Raw genomic sequence first — 16,338 nt, 5'->3', positions numbered from 1 at the left:
GGGGTCATTTCCATGGATCTGTGCAAACTGTAATTAAAATCATCCCCCAAATCGGTTTGTTTATCGCAACATAAAATTTCTTTGGCATGTCCTTCATAAGTCGACCCACAAAAAGGAAGCCATTCCTGAAAAGACGTCACCATTTTGGTTTGAAGTGGCCATTTTAGGATCATTTTTTCCACGGGTTCTCAACTTCCCATGAAACAAGAAACTCTACTGTAACAAGTTACCTCAACAAAGTCAGAACTGAACTAAACTAATAAATAATTCACGATAGTTTGAATCGTTTTCCCAAAATTCGACAACGCTTCTATGACTTGTGAGGCGTTCGGGCTCCAAATGTTGTTTTGTTGTTGTTGTTATCTTTGGTGTTTATCTGTGTTTGTGCCTTCAAGCCAATCAATAGTCCTAACACTAAAACTACACTCATAATGACTTTGGAGTCAAGCTCTCAGGTTGGTGTTTGGACCTGCTGCCCTTCGAAATCTTTCTAACTTTGGCTCTCAAAAAATCGTTAAAAGTCAGCCGGGCTCATCGATCGCCGCTCTACACGCTTTTGCTCTCATTATCTGAGGGCAGGCGTCAAGTTTGGACAGTGCAGAAGCGCCGATAAGAAGTTTTAACGCCAGGAGTAAAGCTAAGTCTTGGTGGGAATACGCAGGCCTCGGCGAGGTTGGCTGAAATCTTGATGAGTTCTGTGCTAACATTTATTTATGAGGCCATGTACAAGAAGAGCGAGCTGCTCATAATATGACTCAACTCAACAAAGTTCAACCTCCGGCAGGAGGAAGGAGCTTCTTGGTTGTTGTCAACTGTTTTGATCCAAAGTGGGAATGCGAACACAATGAGTTGGTCCAGAGGCCATCATCGTAACCCCGGCAATTGATTGGCTAAAACCAAACACACACATGTAATATAGAGCTGGAGTTCTGTCCAGGGATATCTTGCATGGGACAATTTTGTTCAAGAACACCCAATTGTATTGATATCTCTGCAGTAACTCATTTTGAGTTTGCCAAAACAAAACAGTCATGTTTTAAAAATGTGGCAAGTCTATTATTAGTGGCGGATTTCTTTATTATCTGGTTTTTCTGTATGACGTCAAATTGGTTGATAATTTTGATAATTATCGGCCACCGATTTTATTTTTTGTAATGTTATGAAGTCAAAGTTTTCAGAAGGAAAATAATATGAAGAATCCTCTTGCAGGTTATTCATAAAAGTTGCCACCTGGCTTGATAGAAATAAACACATAGACAACAAATGATCTATAAAGACTATAAAAAAAAAATGCCATGTACGTGTCAAGTGATAACGACTCTTGCTAATTAGTCTAACCCATTTATTCACAATAAGAGCCCATCTTGCGCAATGAAAACAAACACGACTAGATATTTCCAGAGTCCTAAAAGTCAGACAGACGATTGTCCAAACACATTCTCATCATTCATGATGACAAAAAAAAAAAACAGGATGACAAGAAATGATACACAAAGTTAGGAAAAAAAGTCCACGACATGCACAGTTCAAGCCGCGCCTAATGAACTTACCGTTGGCGTGTCGCTTCACTTCCTTTTTCTCCTATCGACAAAATGTAAATGGAGAGAGCGCATGTGACGCTTCCTGCACAAATTTAACAATTTCACACCGCAAAATGAAAACAAACCTGTGCGCATCCCGCAGAGACCAGCACGCTAACACTAACAAGCTACAACATTTGCCCTCCAGGAACAAAAGTGAGTGGCGTAATATGATTTACTTCTTTAACTAGCAAGCACTTTTCACACTTCTTTCATTTCAAGGCTTGAAATTGTACCAAGTCCTCATTGAAGATCAAACTTTCCTTTTTCAGTCTCCCACTGTGTAAAGTACCAGGGCCGGACTGGCCTCTTTTGGGGCCGATGAAGTGCTTTTTAATTAGTATTTTCCTACTTTTTACCCCAAGAGACTGGCCCACAATTTAGTCTGTTAATCAAGTTTGAATATCGATAGCAAACTGAAACATCTTCAATAAACATCAGTGGCAGAACTACATGTTAGGTTGGGCTGATCAAAATTCAAAAGTCACAATTCCAGGGCTGATTTTGTTGTGCCAGTCCAGCTTTGTCAAAGATCAACATAGAGGCGTGTGCCCATACTGAAATTCCATCCATTTTCTATACTGCTTATCCTCATAAGCGTGGTGGAGCTTTTCCTAGTTGACTTTGAGCGAGAGGTGAGTTACACCCTGACACGACGCTAGCCAATCTCAGGTCATGTATATCAACAAACACCTGTGGACAATTAAATGACCCTAACGTGTGTTTTTAGAATGTGTGATGAAAGCCATTGTTAACCACAGCTCACTGTGCTGCTTGAAAGCGACATATGGAAAATTTCCCTCATGTGAAATTAAACTTGAAGTCGCTTTTCAGAGTCCGTGTGTGTATGCGTGTGTGTTGTAGCATAATGACATACACTAACAAGGCCTCTGTGCCGCTGCGCAAAAACACAAATTTGTACGAGAAATGCATGTGTTTTGTCAAGGGGAAAACTTGTAATAAAAGTAAAGAATATCTTTGATCGGAAATAAGAGGAGAAGGAAATCTCTGGAGGCACTGGATGTACACCAGAGGAATAGACAGAAGCGAAGAAATAAGCAGAAAAACATATTTTTTCCAACTATTAAACAAACACAAATACACTGAATATTTTATGAGAAGAGCCAAACGTGAATTTTTTATTTTTTTTTTAAAATCTTGACAACAGTAGGCCTTGCTCACACTTTTACAGCTTTGTGGCTGAGCAAGAACACTGCAGTGGTAGAGATATGTGTGGTTGTTCACCTGTTCGTCCTAGCCCTAACCTTGTCTATCTCGAACCCGAACCCTTAATTAACCCTGTTGGATCACTGGCCCAAAAAATCAGCATACAGATATATTTGTGTTTGATAAATTGTCCATGTAGCACAGACAAGTCAATCATTCAGGACATGCACATACTTTGTCTTTTAATGTCAACTGAGATGAACACGAACCCTACGACAGCAATAATAATCATACAAAATGGAGAACACCACCGATTGATTGTCCCTTAACGGTTCATCCGGCGCGTTGGCACGACGGCTCGACTTATGGGGGTGGATAAATGAACACGGCCAACGGTTTGGGCATTCATCCATTCTCAAGGGCTGATTGCCTCTGTCGCAGCATTTCAAAAACGCTCGGTATGCAAATACCGCAGGCGCCCAAGCGTGCTGCCACGGCCACAGTTTCGCATACATGTGCCACCAGTGGCCTTGAAAATGCATGGAATACCAAATGGGGAAGTCTTCGATGCATTTTTAAAACAGCGTCTGTCGAAATAATGTATAAGCTGTACAACTCAATTGGGGGGGAAAATAGTGAGGCGAAATAAAAAATAAACAGGTGAAATTGTGCGGTTCCTTAAGTGGGTTCAGAATTGACCAATCACATTCAGTCTCAACCAATGAAACTATGGCAGCAGTGGCACACTAGTAGTGCAAAGACCTGGGCTCATATCTGGTTTCAGATCTTTAATCATTAGACACCCCCGCCCGGGCAACCTAGCTGAAGATATCAATTCCCAGCTTGTGTCCAAGAGGCGTATTGCTCCACGGATCCCACCTACGGATCCACGGCCACAATAGGCGGTTTTTGCTGCCTTCAGGATGTTCTTGGTGGCTCTCCTGGCAGCTTTGGTGTTCGCAGTAGTGCAGGATTCACCAATTTCAGTCCTCGGGGTCTGGAATCCTGCAGGTTTTAGATGAAACATCTAAAAATCAGCTCATCAGCATGCCTGATAACGATCCTGATCATTGGTATCAGGTGTGTTGGTAGGCGGAAACATCTAAAACCTGCAAGGCTCCGGCCCTCGAGGAACGGAATTGGTGAACCCTGCTGTAGTAAAAAGCCTCGATGTCTGACTTCAATCAGCTCACAGACATCACTGTGGCATTCAGCAGCGAGGTCTGCATATTTTGCCCTGTGGCGCTTATTGACCTCTTTGATACGGTCATTTCAGAAGACTGTCAGTTCCATCAGTACCACCTCATTTTAGGCAAGAGCCTTCCCCAGACTGCTCGTAGATTACCACTTCTCTGCCACAGGTGACTTTAACTTTTGGTAGGTCCACTAAAGGGGAGATGCAGCTTGTTGGATCGACCATACATGACAATGCTGCTCAAGAAGCCACAGCCATCTCCTTAGGGACTGCCTCATGGTGTTCCTCTACCGTTGTCTCTACAGAACAGACGGGGCCAGAGTATTCTTGGCATTACTCCATGCTGTTAAATACAAAGAATATGCTTTGAACTTTTCTGGGAGACCAGATTTGTCCGTGGCTGTGAACCAGCCTTTCAGGTCGTTTTTAATCTGCTGGACTGCCACTTGTCCTTCAGAGTGCTGTTAAAGGTTCTCCCTGGATCGTGACTGGTTTCTCAGTCCCTGTTGGAATTTTGGTTCCAGCCAGGGCCAAGCAGAACTCGTCAGCCACTTTGCATTTGTTAGGGACCATAGACCTGAACTTGGGCTAAGCTGTTCCTGAGCCTTGGAGGAGCCACCTGCACAAGGGGACATACAGTATGTTGTCATCACTGTTGAGTCATCCATGAAAGCTCTTATGGAGGGCCGCCGAATCCCAGACTTTGACTTTGGGCCTCTACATTCCACTGCAGCAGACTTACCAAATATATTCATTGCCAAAGAGAAAATTACCACAAAGAATGTGCAACAGGTGATTATGCCCTTCTCCACATGGTTTCAGTCTAATGTTATTTGGTCTGAGGAGAAGACATGCATGCTGAAGTTGTTGTATTAATCCATGATGAGGGTACAGATCCTCAATGGAATGCAGTATCTTGATAGGGCGGACCTGATCAACTTGTGAGGAACAGATCCATAGCCATTGGTTAGGTCGAGCTAGGTATTTGCTAGGTCCTTTAATGTTCTCTTGGCAGAGACCAAATATTCCTAGAATGCCCCCCTTTTGGATAAAGGAAATCTTCAGGAGATATTGATTGCTAAAGTCCTCCTCTTTTAGGAATCCAGATGTCTTCAGTGTGCCGCCACTCGGCCACGACTCTCCCTTTTCTCCAGATCACCTTAACGTGTGAGGAGCCGTAGACGCTGCTTGCATACATTATTGGACAGTCCGCCAAGACCTGGAGCAGAACCAGATCTGCAGTTTTGACAGCTTGTTTTCTCTCTGCCAATGTCACATTAATGTGGAAAAGGTTTTGAGACGATTCATTTTGGTTGTATTTTTTTATGTGGCAAAAACCTGGCATTTGAGCAGGTGCGTGAAGACTTTTTACATCAACTATAGCAGATTAGTCTGTGAATGTGTGAAATGAAATGAAAACTAATATGCCAGAGCCTCATATATGAAAGAGTGCGTAGAGCAGGTTCTAAATGAATTCTTACAGCTGATTCAGTTTGTGCACAAGAAAATCTATAACTAGCAAGCGTGCAGACACCTGTCGTATGTACACCAGTAAGTCATGTGTTGATAAATCCCACCTGTTTAAATTGCCATGCTTGCGCACTTCTAGCCTCATTTGCATTTTGAGAAATGCCTCTAACTGATCATATGGTAGCAGTAATCCCTTAAATAAATCCCAAATCATGGCAAAGAGGGTGGAGAGAACGGAGAAGTGGAAACAAATTAATAGTTCTGTTTGGAGCAATCAATAAAAGAAAAAAAACGATGTGGAAGAATTTAAGAAATTAATTGACATCTAACTAATAATTGATTAATTCGTACTAATTCATCCATCCATCCATCCATCCATTTTCTGAACGGCTTATTCTTCACAAGGATCACGGGAACGTACTAATTCAATCAATTTTAAATAATAATGTGTAACTTTGATCTACTTGCAGGAAAAGTCCAATACTGTATTTCGATTGGTGAATGCTAAGAGATAAATGCCACTAAGTTAAAATGCTTGCTGATAGAATTGAAAGTAAAAGTGTAACATTCTTAACTCATTCATTGCCATTAACGACTATAGACGTCAAAAATTCATTTGAACTATTTCTATTAGTTTAACATTTTTTCCCCACTTTTGTTAAGAGTATGAAAACCTAGGGGGGGGGGGGGGGGATTGTGTACATTTAGAACAGATGTAAAATTTGTGATTAATCGTAAGTTAGCTATTGAAGTCATGCAATTAATTACAATTAAAACATTTCATCGCCTGACGCGATTTAAAATAAGAAAGAAAAGATTAGTACAAATTAGGAGCGGCAGGCGATTACAATTTGTAATTTTAATTAATTGCATGACTTCACTAGTTAACTCACGATTAATCACACATTTTATCTGTTCTAAATGTACAATAACAAAAATTCTAGGTTTCTTGTTAACAAAAGTGGAAAAAAAATTTAAACTGATAGAAATAGTTCAAATGAATTTTTGACGTCTATAGCCGTCAAAAGCAGTGAATGAGTTAATTATAAAGAGGTGTTACCTACTGTACACTAAAATAAATTAAGAATTAAAAAAATGCAAAATTACTCCAAATGTTGAATAATGAGTGCTTGAATAACATTTGGTGTCTACAGGTGTGCTGACCCTCGCCGCCCCGTTGGACTTCGAGGTGTCACGGGAATTCTACCTGTCAGTGGAAGGCAGCCGCGGCAGGTCATCATTGGCCGATATCACCATAGTGGTGGTCAACGTGAGCGACGTCAACGATAATGCCCCCATCTTCAGCCGCGGTGACTACAGCGCCGAGATATCCGAAGAGCGAGCCCCAGGAAACCTGGTGATCAAGGTACACCTGAAGAAACACCAACGCACCCAAAAAAAACCAACAGATTTTCGCTATTCACAGGCCAACATAATTTGCAGGGGTCCACTCACATTAGAAAACTAAATAAGGTGCATGTCAGACCCACCAGCCCAACACAAGCACGCCAGGCAGCTTTAACTGTAATAACCGCCATTTTTTACACACATATATAATGCACACGCACTTATCCTGTGTAAGCCGTCACGTCGGGTACAGCGCGGGAGATAAGGAGGCAATAACACAGCTCGGTGGCCCGCTGATGGCAGCGTAATCACACACTGTCCTGTTTGACATTTTTCTGCTGACGACTCCTCGCCGCACATCTTTGGCGCTTTCCCACGTTCAAACTTGCCGACGTTGTCCCGTGCACATGCACACATAAAGCCTGAAAATGTCTCAAATGTAGCCACACAATGAAAAAAAAATTAACAGCATTATTATTTTATCCACGTTCTCCTTCTTGTTTTGAATCTTATCTCTGAATTAACCAGCATTAGCATGGCTGTCACTCCCACCGGCTAACAAGCGCCTTGCTTTGCTTCAAGAATGCAAACTTTTTTTTTTAAATAGTTGTTCATTGATGCTGTTTACACTCAGAGGTACAATGATGGTATCATTCATTACAGGGATTACAAATTGATTTGATCATCAGGGGAGTTATGTTCCAAACCCCCTCGCAAGTCACAGTAAACATGTCATCTGCAGTTATTTTTAATTGACACTAGTGTTGTGATGGGTCCTTGGAATTTTTTTTCTCTTTGAGGGCTTTTGGAAACCAAAAGGTTTGAACAATGCCTAAGGTAAAATTTGAACAAATCTGATGAGCAGGAACTGTTCCAAAAAAAAAAAACTTCATTTCTCAGTCAGTGACGTTAATCAACATGAACTAGATGGATCGGGAATAAAAAGATATATTGCACTAAAGTCCCTGTAAAATGAAGACCAGTGTCTTACATTTCAAACACCACAGAGAAGAGTGTTGTTGGCGACCCTAACAAATTTAAATGATTAAAAATGTGCCAGTTATTTAAATTGAGGTTTAAAAAATCATAAATAAAAGCCGTTGTCTCTGCGAGCAAACCCTGTGGTCCCTTGAACCCCTGTCAACTGTCAATCAAGTACCTCTACTACAACCACGAAAAATGGATGCTACTTTGTTTAGCATGCACTTATGGCCGACAACGAGGCGCTTTAAAGCGGCCTCACCGATGAACTGTTTGAAGAGAAGATGAATTTTCGCGATGTAGGCATAGCAAGCTAGCTAAGTGCATGTCGTCGTGAGGTCTGTCACTTGTCCCTGTTTTTAGCCATGCCCAAAAAAGCAGGAAAACTGAAATTGTGAAAAAATCTTCCACGCCATATCTCCACAATTTTTTTTCATTTTCGGAAATGATTTTCACACATGTAGAAACAAATCTATACATTCACTTTACAGGGTCTTTAAGATGATGTGTATGTGGTGTTTATATGTGTTGTTGATTTTTGTGTGATTGTATTCATGTATGCAAATTTCCTAGAGGGACAAAGATTCCTTAAAAGCTTGAAAACGCCGACTCTCATCTAATGTCCTCCATTTTGCTGCCTCTTCCCTGAAGGTGACGGCCAGCGATCGTGACGGTCCGCCCAGCAACAACCTTCTGCGTTACTCCATCGTGAGTGGCGACCCTCTGCGCCAATTCGCCATTGACCCTCGAAGCGGCGAAATCAGCGTCTGTGCCGGCCTGGACCGAGAGGAGGTCAGTCAGGCGATGTGATGCGATGTCACACATCCCAGTATTTCATCGCCATCACAAGACACTGAAAATATGAAGCCTTTTTGATCTTTTCTCATTGTGATACTTAACCAGGTGGAAAAAATGCATCAAAAGGGTCTACACAATCCTTTAATACGTGTCTAGCTGCCTTTTTACATGCGAAAAACTCATTTAAGTTTAATTGATTCTAAAATGTAATATCTCAAACCAATGCAAAATACGCTTGTTCTTTGTCTGCCATGATATATATTTTTTATACCAGGCAATTTGTGTTTGACTATTCCACTTTCTTAAAACTTTTTCCCCTCAAAATCTTACATTATTATAGTTTACATCTGAGATTGAATTAGTAGCTCTGAGTGAGTTTAATAAGAATGACCATAACTTCAAAGGTTTAGCTTGTATAATTATGCTAGTTTTAAGACAATGGTTATGCTATTAGGAGTTTAATGAAAATTTGAAACGGAGAATCGGGTTTGATTTAACCAAATTGAATCAAATCTTAACATTTTAGTGTACATGTATTTACGTTCTGAAAAAGACACGCACTGTGACAATTATAATATATTTATGACACTTAACTTTAAACAACAAAATACCCCAAAATTGTTTACCAAAATGAAAAAATATTGTAATTATTATTTTTGAATCCTTATTTTACGCTAACTTGGGAAATGCATTCATGTTAACGGCGGCTTTTCTAGTGATGTCACGCCATGTCATCATAGAATAAAGCACTTACATTGTGAGTGGAAAAATTCCAATGCTCGTAGCCAATGACATAATTTATGTTCATGGTGACCGATAATGTCAAAGTGAAAAATTAAGATCTTATTAGCCTAAAAATGTGTGTGTTTGGTATCCTTCACAACTTCTTGGCATTGAAGTAAAAACTTTTAACAAACGGCCTAAAACTTGCCCTGATGAAATTCCTTTAATGATGTTACTTCTCATCTTTGATTTTCTCACTGGAGAAAGTCCAACTTTTGGGATCCATTGAGAAAAACAACTAAGCCGACCCAAAACATGCGAGTAATGACAACACGAAAACTGTTTTGAGACCATTAAAAAAAAAAATATTACAAATGTGTTTACAGCTAACTAACATAAATGCGGGTCATAAAAATTTGCATAAGACCAGTAATTAGGCAGGATAAAATCATTCCATTGTAGCATAAATGGTACCTTTGTGTATCTTATGTCCGTCCAGCGTCCTCATTACTCCCTGACGGTGCAGGCAGCCGATGAAGGCGATCCGCCGCTTTCCTCCGCCGTCCTTGTCACCATCACTGTTGCAGACGCCAACGACAACCCGCCACTTTTCTCCCAAGTCCAGCACAATCTGCTGTTACAGGTTAGACCAATTTTTCACGTTTTGTGAACATCATTGATGATTCTTCATTGCACACTGGTTGTACAAACCAGGATTTTGTGAAATTTAACACCAGATACTTACTCACTGGTGTCGCTGTCACGTTAGAAGTCACTTGTGTTACACTGGCGGACGCTCATGTGGATGCAGTGGTGCTGCGTGAACAGCAAAGAAAGTAGCCCGCCTTTGCAGGGTCGATGTTCTATTATGGCTGTGATCTCTGTGAAAAGGGTTCATGTTTTCCCCAAAACTGTTAAGTCAGTCAAATTCAAGTAGTTTCTTTCTCAAAACCTCTGACAGGGACGGCAACGTCGTTAAAGCTTATTTGCCGCAGCCCCCCCCCCCCCCTTGGGAGGAAAGACACAGAATTACCTGCCCATCTGCCACTTTTAGCCATGCAAGCTGTCTCATCAGAATGACGCCTGTCTTAAAAGCGTCTTCTGCCAATCAATCAAAGTCCGCATCCATCTGCCGCACGCAGTCTTCAGCTAAGACCTAAAGTGACGGAAATCTCTCAAAATGGATTTGGGATGCTGATAGTCTCTCTTGGACTGACAAAAGGGATTTTCCTGGTGTGCTTCAAACTATGCCTCCTATCTCCCACAATAAACAACTGACTGCCTGAAGATATGTAACATGAAAACACATACATGCCAGTGGCACTGTGACACCAGGAAATTCATAGTAAAATGTCCACTTCCAAGCAAAATGGCAGACTTCCTGTTTCTTTTCAAGATATGTCGTCTATTCATGAGAGCCATACGTTGGGGAAAAAAAAGGTTTTAGTGAAAATTGAAAATTAAAACGGCTCTCTCAAACATCTGAAAATCTGATGTCAAGTAAGTCTTCCTCGGCACATCAGCAAATAATCATCTGCGTCAGAAAGAAAGGTTTTGTCCACATTGTCATTGTGTTGTATTAAACATAATGGAGGTATCAATACCCTGTATCGTGAGTATTCAAAGAGTGAGTACTCGTACAGGTATCAGTCTGTAAAAAATAAGTGGTATCGAACAAAACTACTACTTTGTGAAGTTTTTTTGAAGGATCCGTAGAAATGGTGATTCAAACAAAAATGGCCAACTTCCTTTCAAGCATGGCTTCCTGAGACATTGGGGTTTTCTGTGACTTACAGTATATACTAGGGGTGGGAATCTTTGAATGTCTCACGATTCGATTCAATTTCAATTTTTGGGTCTGCGATTCGATTCAGAATAGATTTTTGATTCAAAATGATTTTTTTTTTTCTTTTTCTTTTTTTTCTTTTTTTTCTAGAGATTCAAAATGATTTGATTGACAATGATTTTTGCTTCAAACTATAGATGTGCAAGGAATTATAATGATCTACTCCAGTCTGGCTCGCTAATGCTAATTAGCGCGCTACTCGCGGCACTTTTATCACTCAAAAAAACGGCTCCACGCTGAAAAAACCCCTTTTATTATGATTATAATTGATCGTGACTTTTTCCTTCTACTCTCTAATGTGGCTACAACTTAACACTTAACACCGCATGGAACCACACTGCCCCTCAGTGGCCAAACCGGGTACAACAGGAACAGTGCTTCAAATAAAGGCACACACAAACAAAGGGAAGACAGTATAAAATAATTTAAATAAAATCAATTTTGGGACATTTAAAATCGATTCTGAATCGTACTAAATGAGAATCGATTTTTTGGCACGCCCCTAGTATATACTATATTGTCATGAAAACACATTCACATTCTGTCAAACGCTAAGCAGCAGTATTTGAGCCAATAAGAAGGCTGAAGGAAGTTATTTGTGGATTGAATGGAAGTAGAGCAATTGGTTTCAACACAACAGTAGCAGAAGTGAGTGTAACTCTGATGCCAGCTTCAACTCCGGGTAACATTTTCAATGTTGGCAGTAATGATGTGTTTGACCTTGGTGCTGTTTGTTTGCTCATAAATACACAACAGCATTGCTAACATCACTGATACATTTGCATTGATTTTTATGGTTTTTGGGTATTTTTGGTACTAATAATGATTTTTATTCAGTATAATGTTGTGGTTTTATTTTGAATGTTATATTTTTTAGGGTGCTGGCTGACTTTAAAGTTCAGACCTTGAAGCCAGTTTTATTTATATTCATTGTTTATTTATGGTTTGTTTACATGTCTATCATGAGCTGAACCACAAAAAACTCTCACTAATGAACAAAAAGACACTGGGACTCCGCCATTTTGGTTTGCAGCAGCCATTTTCGACTCAGTTGACTTAATTGCATCCAACATGATTTAAAAAAAAATAATTCAGCCCCCGACGGCAATTGGACTTTACAACATAAAATATGTTCAGCATGTCTATCATGAGTAGACCCACAAAAAAAAGTCTCAGGAAACCATGTCCAAGAGACACAGCGCGTCTGCCATTTTGAACCCCAAAACTTATTTTTTTCTTTTTTTTTAGATCAACTCCCAATGTCAGTTGCACCTAGCAACATGAATTTTTTTAGGTGTTTCTATCCTGAGTATACTGTTATTGTTTTGTGTAGTAGCTATTTTAGACTCACTTGCACCATCTAGATTAAAAAATATATTCAGTCCCCGTAGCCAGTTTGACTAATTTAAATGGCAAAAATAGACACAGGAAAGAAATATATATATATATAATTTAATTTTTTTTAAAGACTGCATTAAATTGCGAACGATTTGCGTTTTGGTTCGCTGCATGTGGATGGAGCATGACAGCCAAGTTATATGACCAAACATACAAAACAAAACTGTAATCAGCCAACTTGACATCCGAGCTTGACCAAATCTCTTTTGTGCCCTTATACCATTAATAATTCTACCAATAATTAGTTTTTGTTTTTGTACACAGGAGGGCGAGGCGGTGGGCAGCGGTGTCCTGCAGCTGCTTGTGACCGACAAGGATACACCCCGCAATGGACCGCCATTCTCCTTCCACATCGTCAGTGGCAATGACGGCCGGCGCTTCCACGTGGACCAGGGCGGTCTGCTGTTGCTGGCGGCGCCGCTCAGGAGGACGAGCCGAGCACAGCACCATCTCAAGATTCAGGCAAGAGCAGAAAAAAGTTTACCTCAACTTTTGACACTGACGCCCGCCATTGATTATTTCATGGGAAAAAGTTCCTTTAATGTTATCTTTTGTCACATTTCACCCGCTCCAGTATTTATTCAGGTCTTACAACTATTACATCTGCTATAATAACGTGTCACACCATGTCAGCACACAGTAATCCCGCTCAGTCCGGAGATAAAAGGCAGTTTGGTGATGTTGATGATGATGATGATGATGAGGGACCATGCAGGAGGCTGTTTCCACACTACTAATGAGCTGCTTGTCATTGTTGGGTCGCCATCCTTCTGCCAAAACACAGCTGACCCGGCCAGTTGCAGCATTCATTTAAATTTACCCAGGGGCGAGGGAGGGCGCCAAAAGGTGACGAAAGGTTGATTTGCAGCAGTTAAAGCAACATTGACATTCAGCGCAACATACAGGGCATATTTAAGATATTTGAGATGTATGCAAGCGAGGCGGCGAGGTCACAAGTTGGAATAAAATCATCAGAATCTGCAATCAGGCGGGCGAAACCTCAAAGTGTCACCCTGCTGGAAAATTATTGATGTATTGACTTTTTATCATGAGAGTGCATCGGAGAAGAAGATCATTAATTTTCCAAAGGATGGACCCGACTGACACTAGCTCAATTCTAGCATCGTTTCACAGCAGAAATCTTGGTTTCATTAATTTCACATTTCAGTGTACATGTTCAATGATGCCCCAAAAAATCCAGTGAATTCTCTAACATCACCTAAACACTAGATCAATTGTATCCCAAAAGTATTCACAGTGCTTCACCGTGTCCACATTCGGTTATTGTATGGCCTCATTAAAAATATATATTAAATTACTTTTTTTTTTACTATAACATTTTGCAGAGAATACCCAATAATAACAATGTAACCCAAAAAAAACAGTTTATATTTTCCCCCGGATTTATTAAAGAATAAAAATTAAGAAATCACATCTGCATAAGTATTCACAGTGTTTTGCCATGAATTTGAGCTCAGCTGTTGAGCACAGACCGAGAAAGGGACTAAAAGGTTTGGGGATAGTTGAGAAACCTTCATCCTGTACATATTTTGACGTCAGTGCTTGATTGACATTTGCTGCCAAACTGCCGCATTTTCCATTTTGATTGTGATCTCCATCCACAAAAAAAGTGCTTTCATCCAGAAACAATCTGCCGCTCGATAAGACAAATTACAGGAATCGTTATGAACAAGTCACCGTGTGATGCATCATGTACACAACACGAGTCACATGTCACGTGCACTGAGAAAAAGAACGAAAGGTCTGATGGGGTCAGTGACCTCACGAGTTATGATTTTGTGAGCGTGCATTGACCCATTTAGGAGATTTCTGTGCAAAAGAAAAACCTTACTGTGCTGTTATCGTAAATGGGCTTCTTTTTTATTTTTTACATCTACATCATATGTTGCCCAAAGCACTTTACAAAGCCTCACATTCACACACCAGTGGTCAGCTGCTGCAATGCAGGGCGCTGCCAGGTCCACTGGGAGCAAAATTAGAGTCCAGTGTCTTGCTCAAGGACACTTCACCATGGTCATAAGGGCTGAGGATCGAGATGACCACTCCACGACTGAGCCATGCTTGGATCTGATGTGCCAATTTTCAGGAAAGAGCTGCACGTTTAATAATAATACTGCATCAGATTTATATAGCTTGTTAATTAGTTGGTCGTTTGGTTGGTTGGCTGGTTCGTTAGTCTGTTGTTTGGACAGTTAGTTAGCTACTTCATTCTTTAGTATAGTTCAGTTTGCCGGTTTGTTGGTTGGTTGGTTGGTTGGTTGGTTGGTTGGTTGGCAAATAAGTTGCTGAGCTGGCTGGCTGGTTGGCTAGATACTGTAGCTAGTTCCCTGCTAAAGCTACTGCTCACACCACCTGACCCCTTTAACTCATTTGCTCCCAAAAACGTATAAATACTTTCTATTTAAAAATGTGTATGTGTCCCAAAGACATATTTATACATTTAGTTTTTTTTAACATGTGTTTTTATGCTAAAGCATACAGAAGGCTTTGATGCAGCCTCTGAACTGCAGAGAACCGGTGAAGCAATGGTAGTAATTACAAAAATGGCCAGCAAGTGGCAGCAGAGTATTAGAGATCAACCAGGGCCATGTTGCAAACAAGCTGATTTACCCACAGTTCTAAACAGATTTGTGAATAATGATGAAACTTAGCTATATTTTAATGATGATTGCTGCTAAACAAAAACAGATAGAAATATACTTTTTTTACCTGATGAATGAAAATACTCTTTCTTTTGGTAGGTTCCATGCTTTTATAGCAATAGAACACAATATTCTGTGGGCCTTTCAAAAACACTCAAACTTAACATAACTGCCCGGAGCGGCGGGGGTTGCTTCAGTAAAAATGGCTGGGAGAGAATGAGTTAATGAGTTAGCTACAATATATGTTAAGTCTGTCTGTTACTTACTTGGTTTGTTATTTTTATCTTTGGGCTATTTTCACACATACATTTTATAAAGACCAGTGGGTACTGTTTTATTCATGTAAAAATGGCGTGCATTTCTTTTGTTAGATTTTTCTGCGCTTTGATTGATTTTGTGCAATATTGTGATGTTATTTTCTCAAAGGTGACAGACAGCGGCCACCCTCCACTCTCCTCCATCTGCGTTGTCAACATCAACGTCACTGAGCAGAGCAAGTACCCACCCTCCGTGGTGCCCCTGGAGGTCTTCATCAACACTGTAGGCGGGATTTTTGGCAACCGCCTCATTGGCCGGCTCCATGCCTCCGACCAGGACCCGCAGGACATGCTGGCCTACGCGGTGGTCTCCGAGGACCCCGCCGGGCAGCACTTCTCTATGGACCGGGCCAGTGGGAAAATCTGGGTGGGAAAAAACCTGGAGGAGGGTTCCTACGTGCTCAACGTCAGCGTGACGGATGGCAGGTTTAGCGTGTGGACAGTGGTGAAGGTCCACGTGTGGGCGGCCTCACAACGGGCGCTCGACTCCGGCTTGACCCTCCGATTGCCCGGGATTTCTTCAGAGGAGTTTCTGGCTGATTACTGGCGAGGCCTCCAGCGTAGCCTGGCACAAGCTCTGACATTTCCCCGGCAAGAGCTGCATCTAGCCAGCCTGCAGATGCTACCCGACACTCCGACTCTGGAAGTTCTGCTAATCTGGAGGCCTCAGAGTGGACTCATCCAGTCTCTACCAACCAGCAGACTAGCAGGTGATCATGTTGACAGCATATAGCAATATTCACTATTCAATTATGTTAGCTTTTGACCATCAACTCCGTTTGAATCTCATATAGCAATGATTCTCCTGGGGTCCTTGTTCCTCAAACCGTTACTTGGGGGTGCGTGACATATA

At 41.1% G+C, this 16,338-nt stretch overlaps 1 protein-coding gene and 1 long non-coding RNA gene across 2 annotated transcripts in view; one reads left to right on the top strand and one right to left on the bottom strand.

The window, feature by feature from the left end:
* Positions 1 to 16,338, top strand: part of fat2 (FAT atypical cadherin 2) — a 93,560-nt gene that overhangs the window by 55,625 nt on the left and 21,597 nt on the right. The window contains exons 16-20 of the mRNA XM_086085557.1: positions 6,567 to 6,778; positions 8,392 to 8,532; positions 9,761 to 9,904; positions 12,770 to 12,967; positions 15,595 to 16,195. Coding sequence (XP_085941683.1) covers positions 6,567 to 6,778; positions 8,392 to 8,532; positions 9,761 to 9,904; positions 12,770 to 12,967; positions 15,595 to 16,195 — 1,296 coding nt within the window. The remainder of the gene's footprint in view (positions 1 to 6,566; positions 6,779 to 8,391; positions 8,533 to 9,760; positions 9,905 to 12,769; positions 12,968 to 15,594; positions 16,196 to 16,338) is intronic.
* LOC147168320 (uncharacterized) lies at positions 7,697 to 10,196 on the bottom strand. Its single transcript, XR_015096012.1, has 3 exons — positions 10,007 to 10,196; positions 9,736 to 9,895; positions 7,697 to 8,517 (listed from the first exon to the last, which is right to left on the bottom strand). It is a non-coding gene; the product is annotated as an uncharacterized LOC147168320 (long non-coding RNA).

This window comes from Leptonotus elevatus, chromosome 9, assembly GCF_054856555.1.
Source record: "Leptonotus elevatus isolate MCC_2025b chromosome 9, RoL_Lele_1.0, whole genome shotgun sequence".
Lineage (NCBI taxonomy): Eukaryota > Metazoa > Chordata > Actinopteri > Syngnathiformes > Syngnathidae > Leptonotus > Leptonotus elevatus.
The sequence above is the reverse complement of the archived record's forward strand: the minus strand, read 5'-3'. Positions and strand labels throughout refer to the sequence as shown.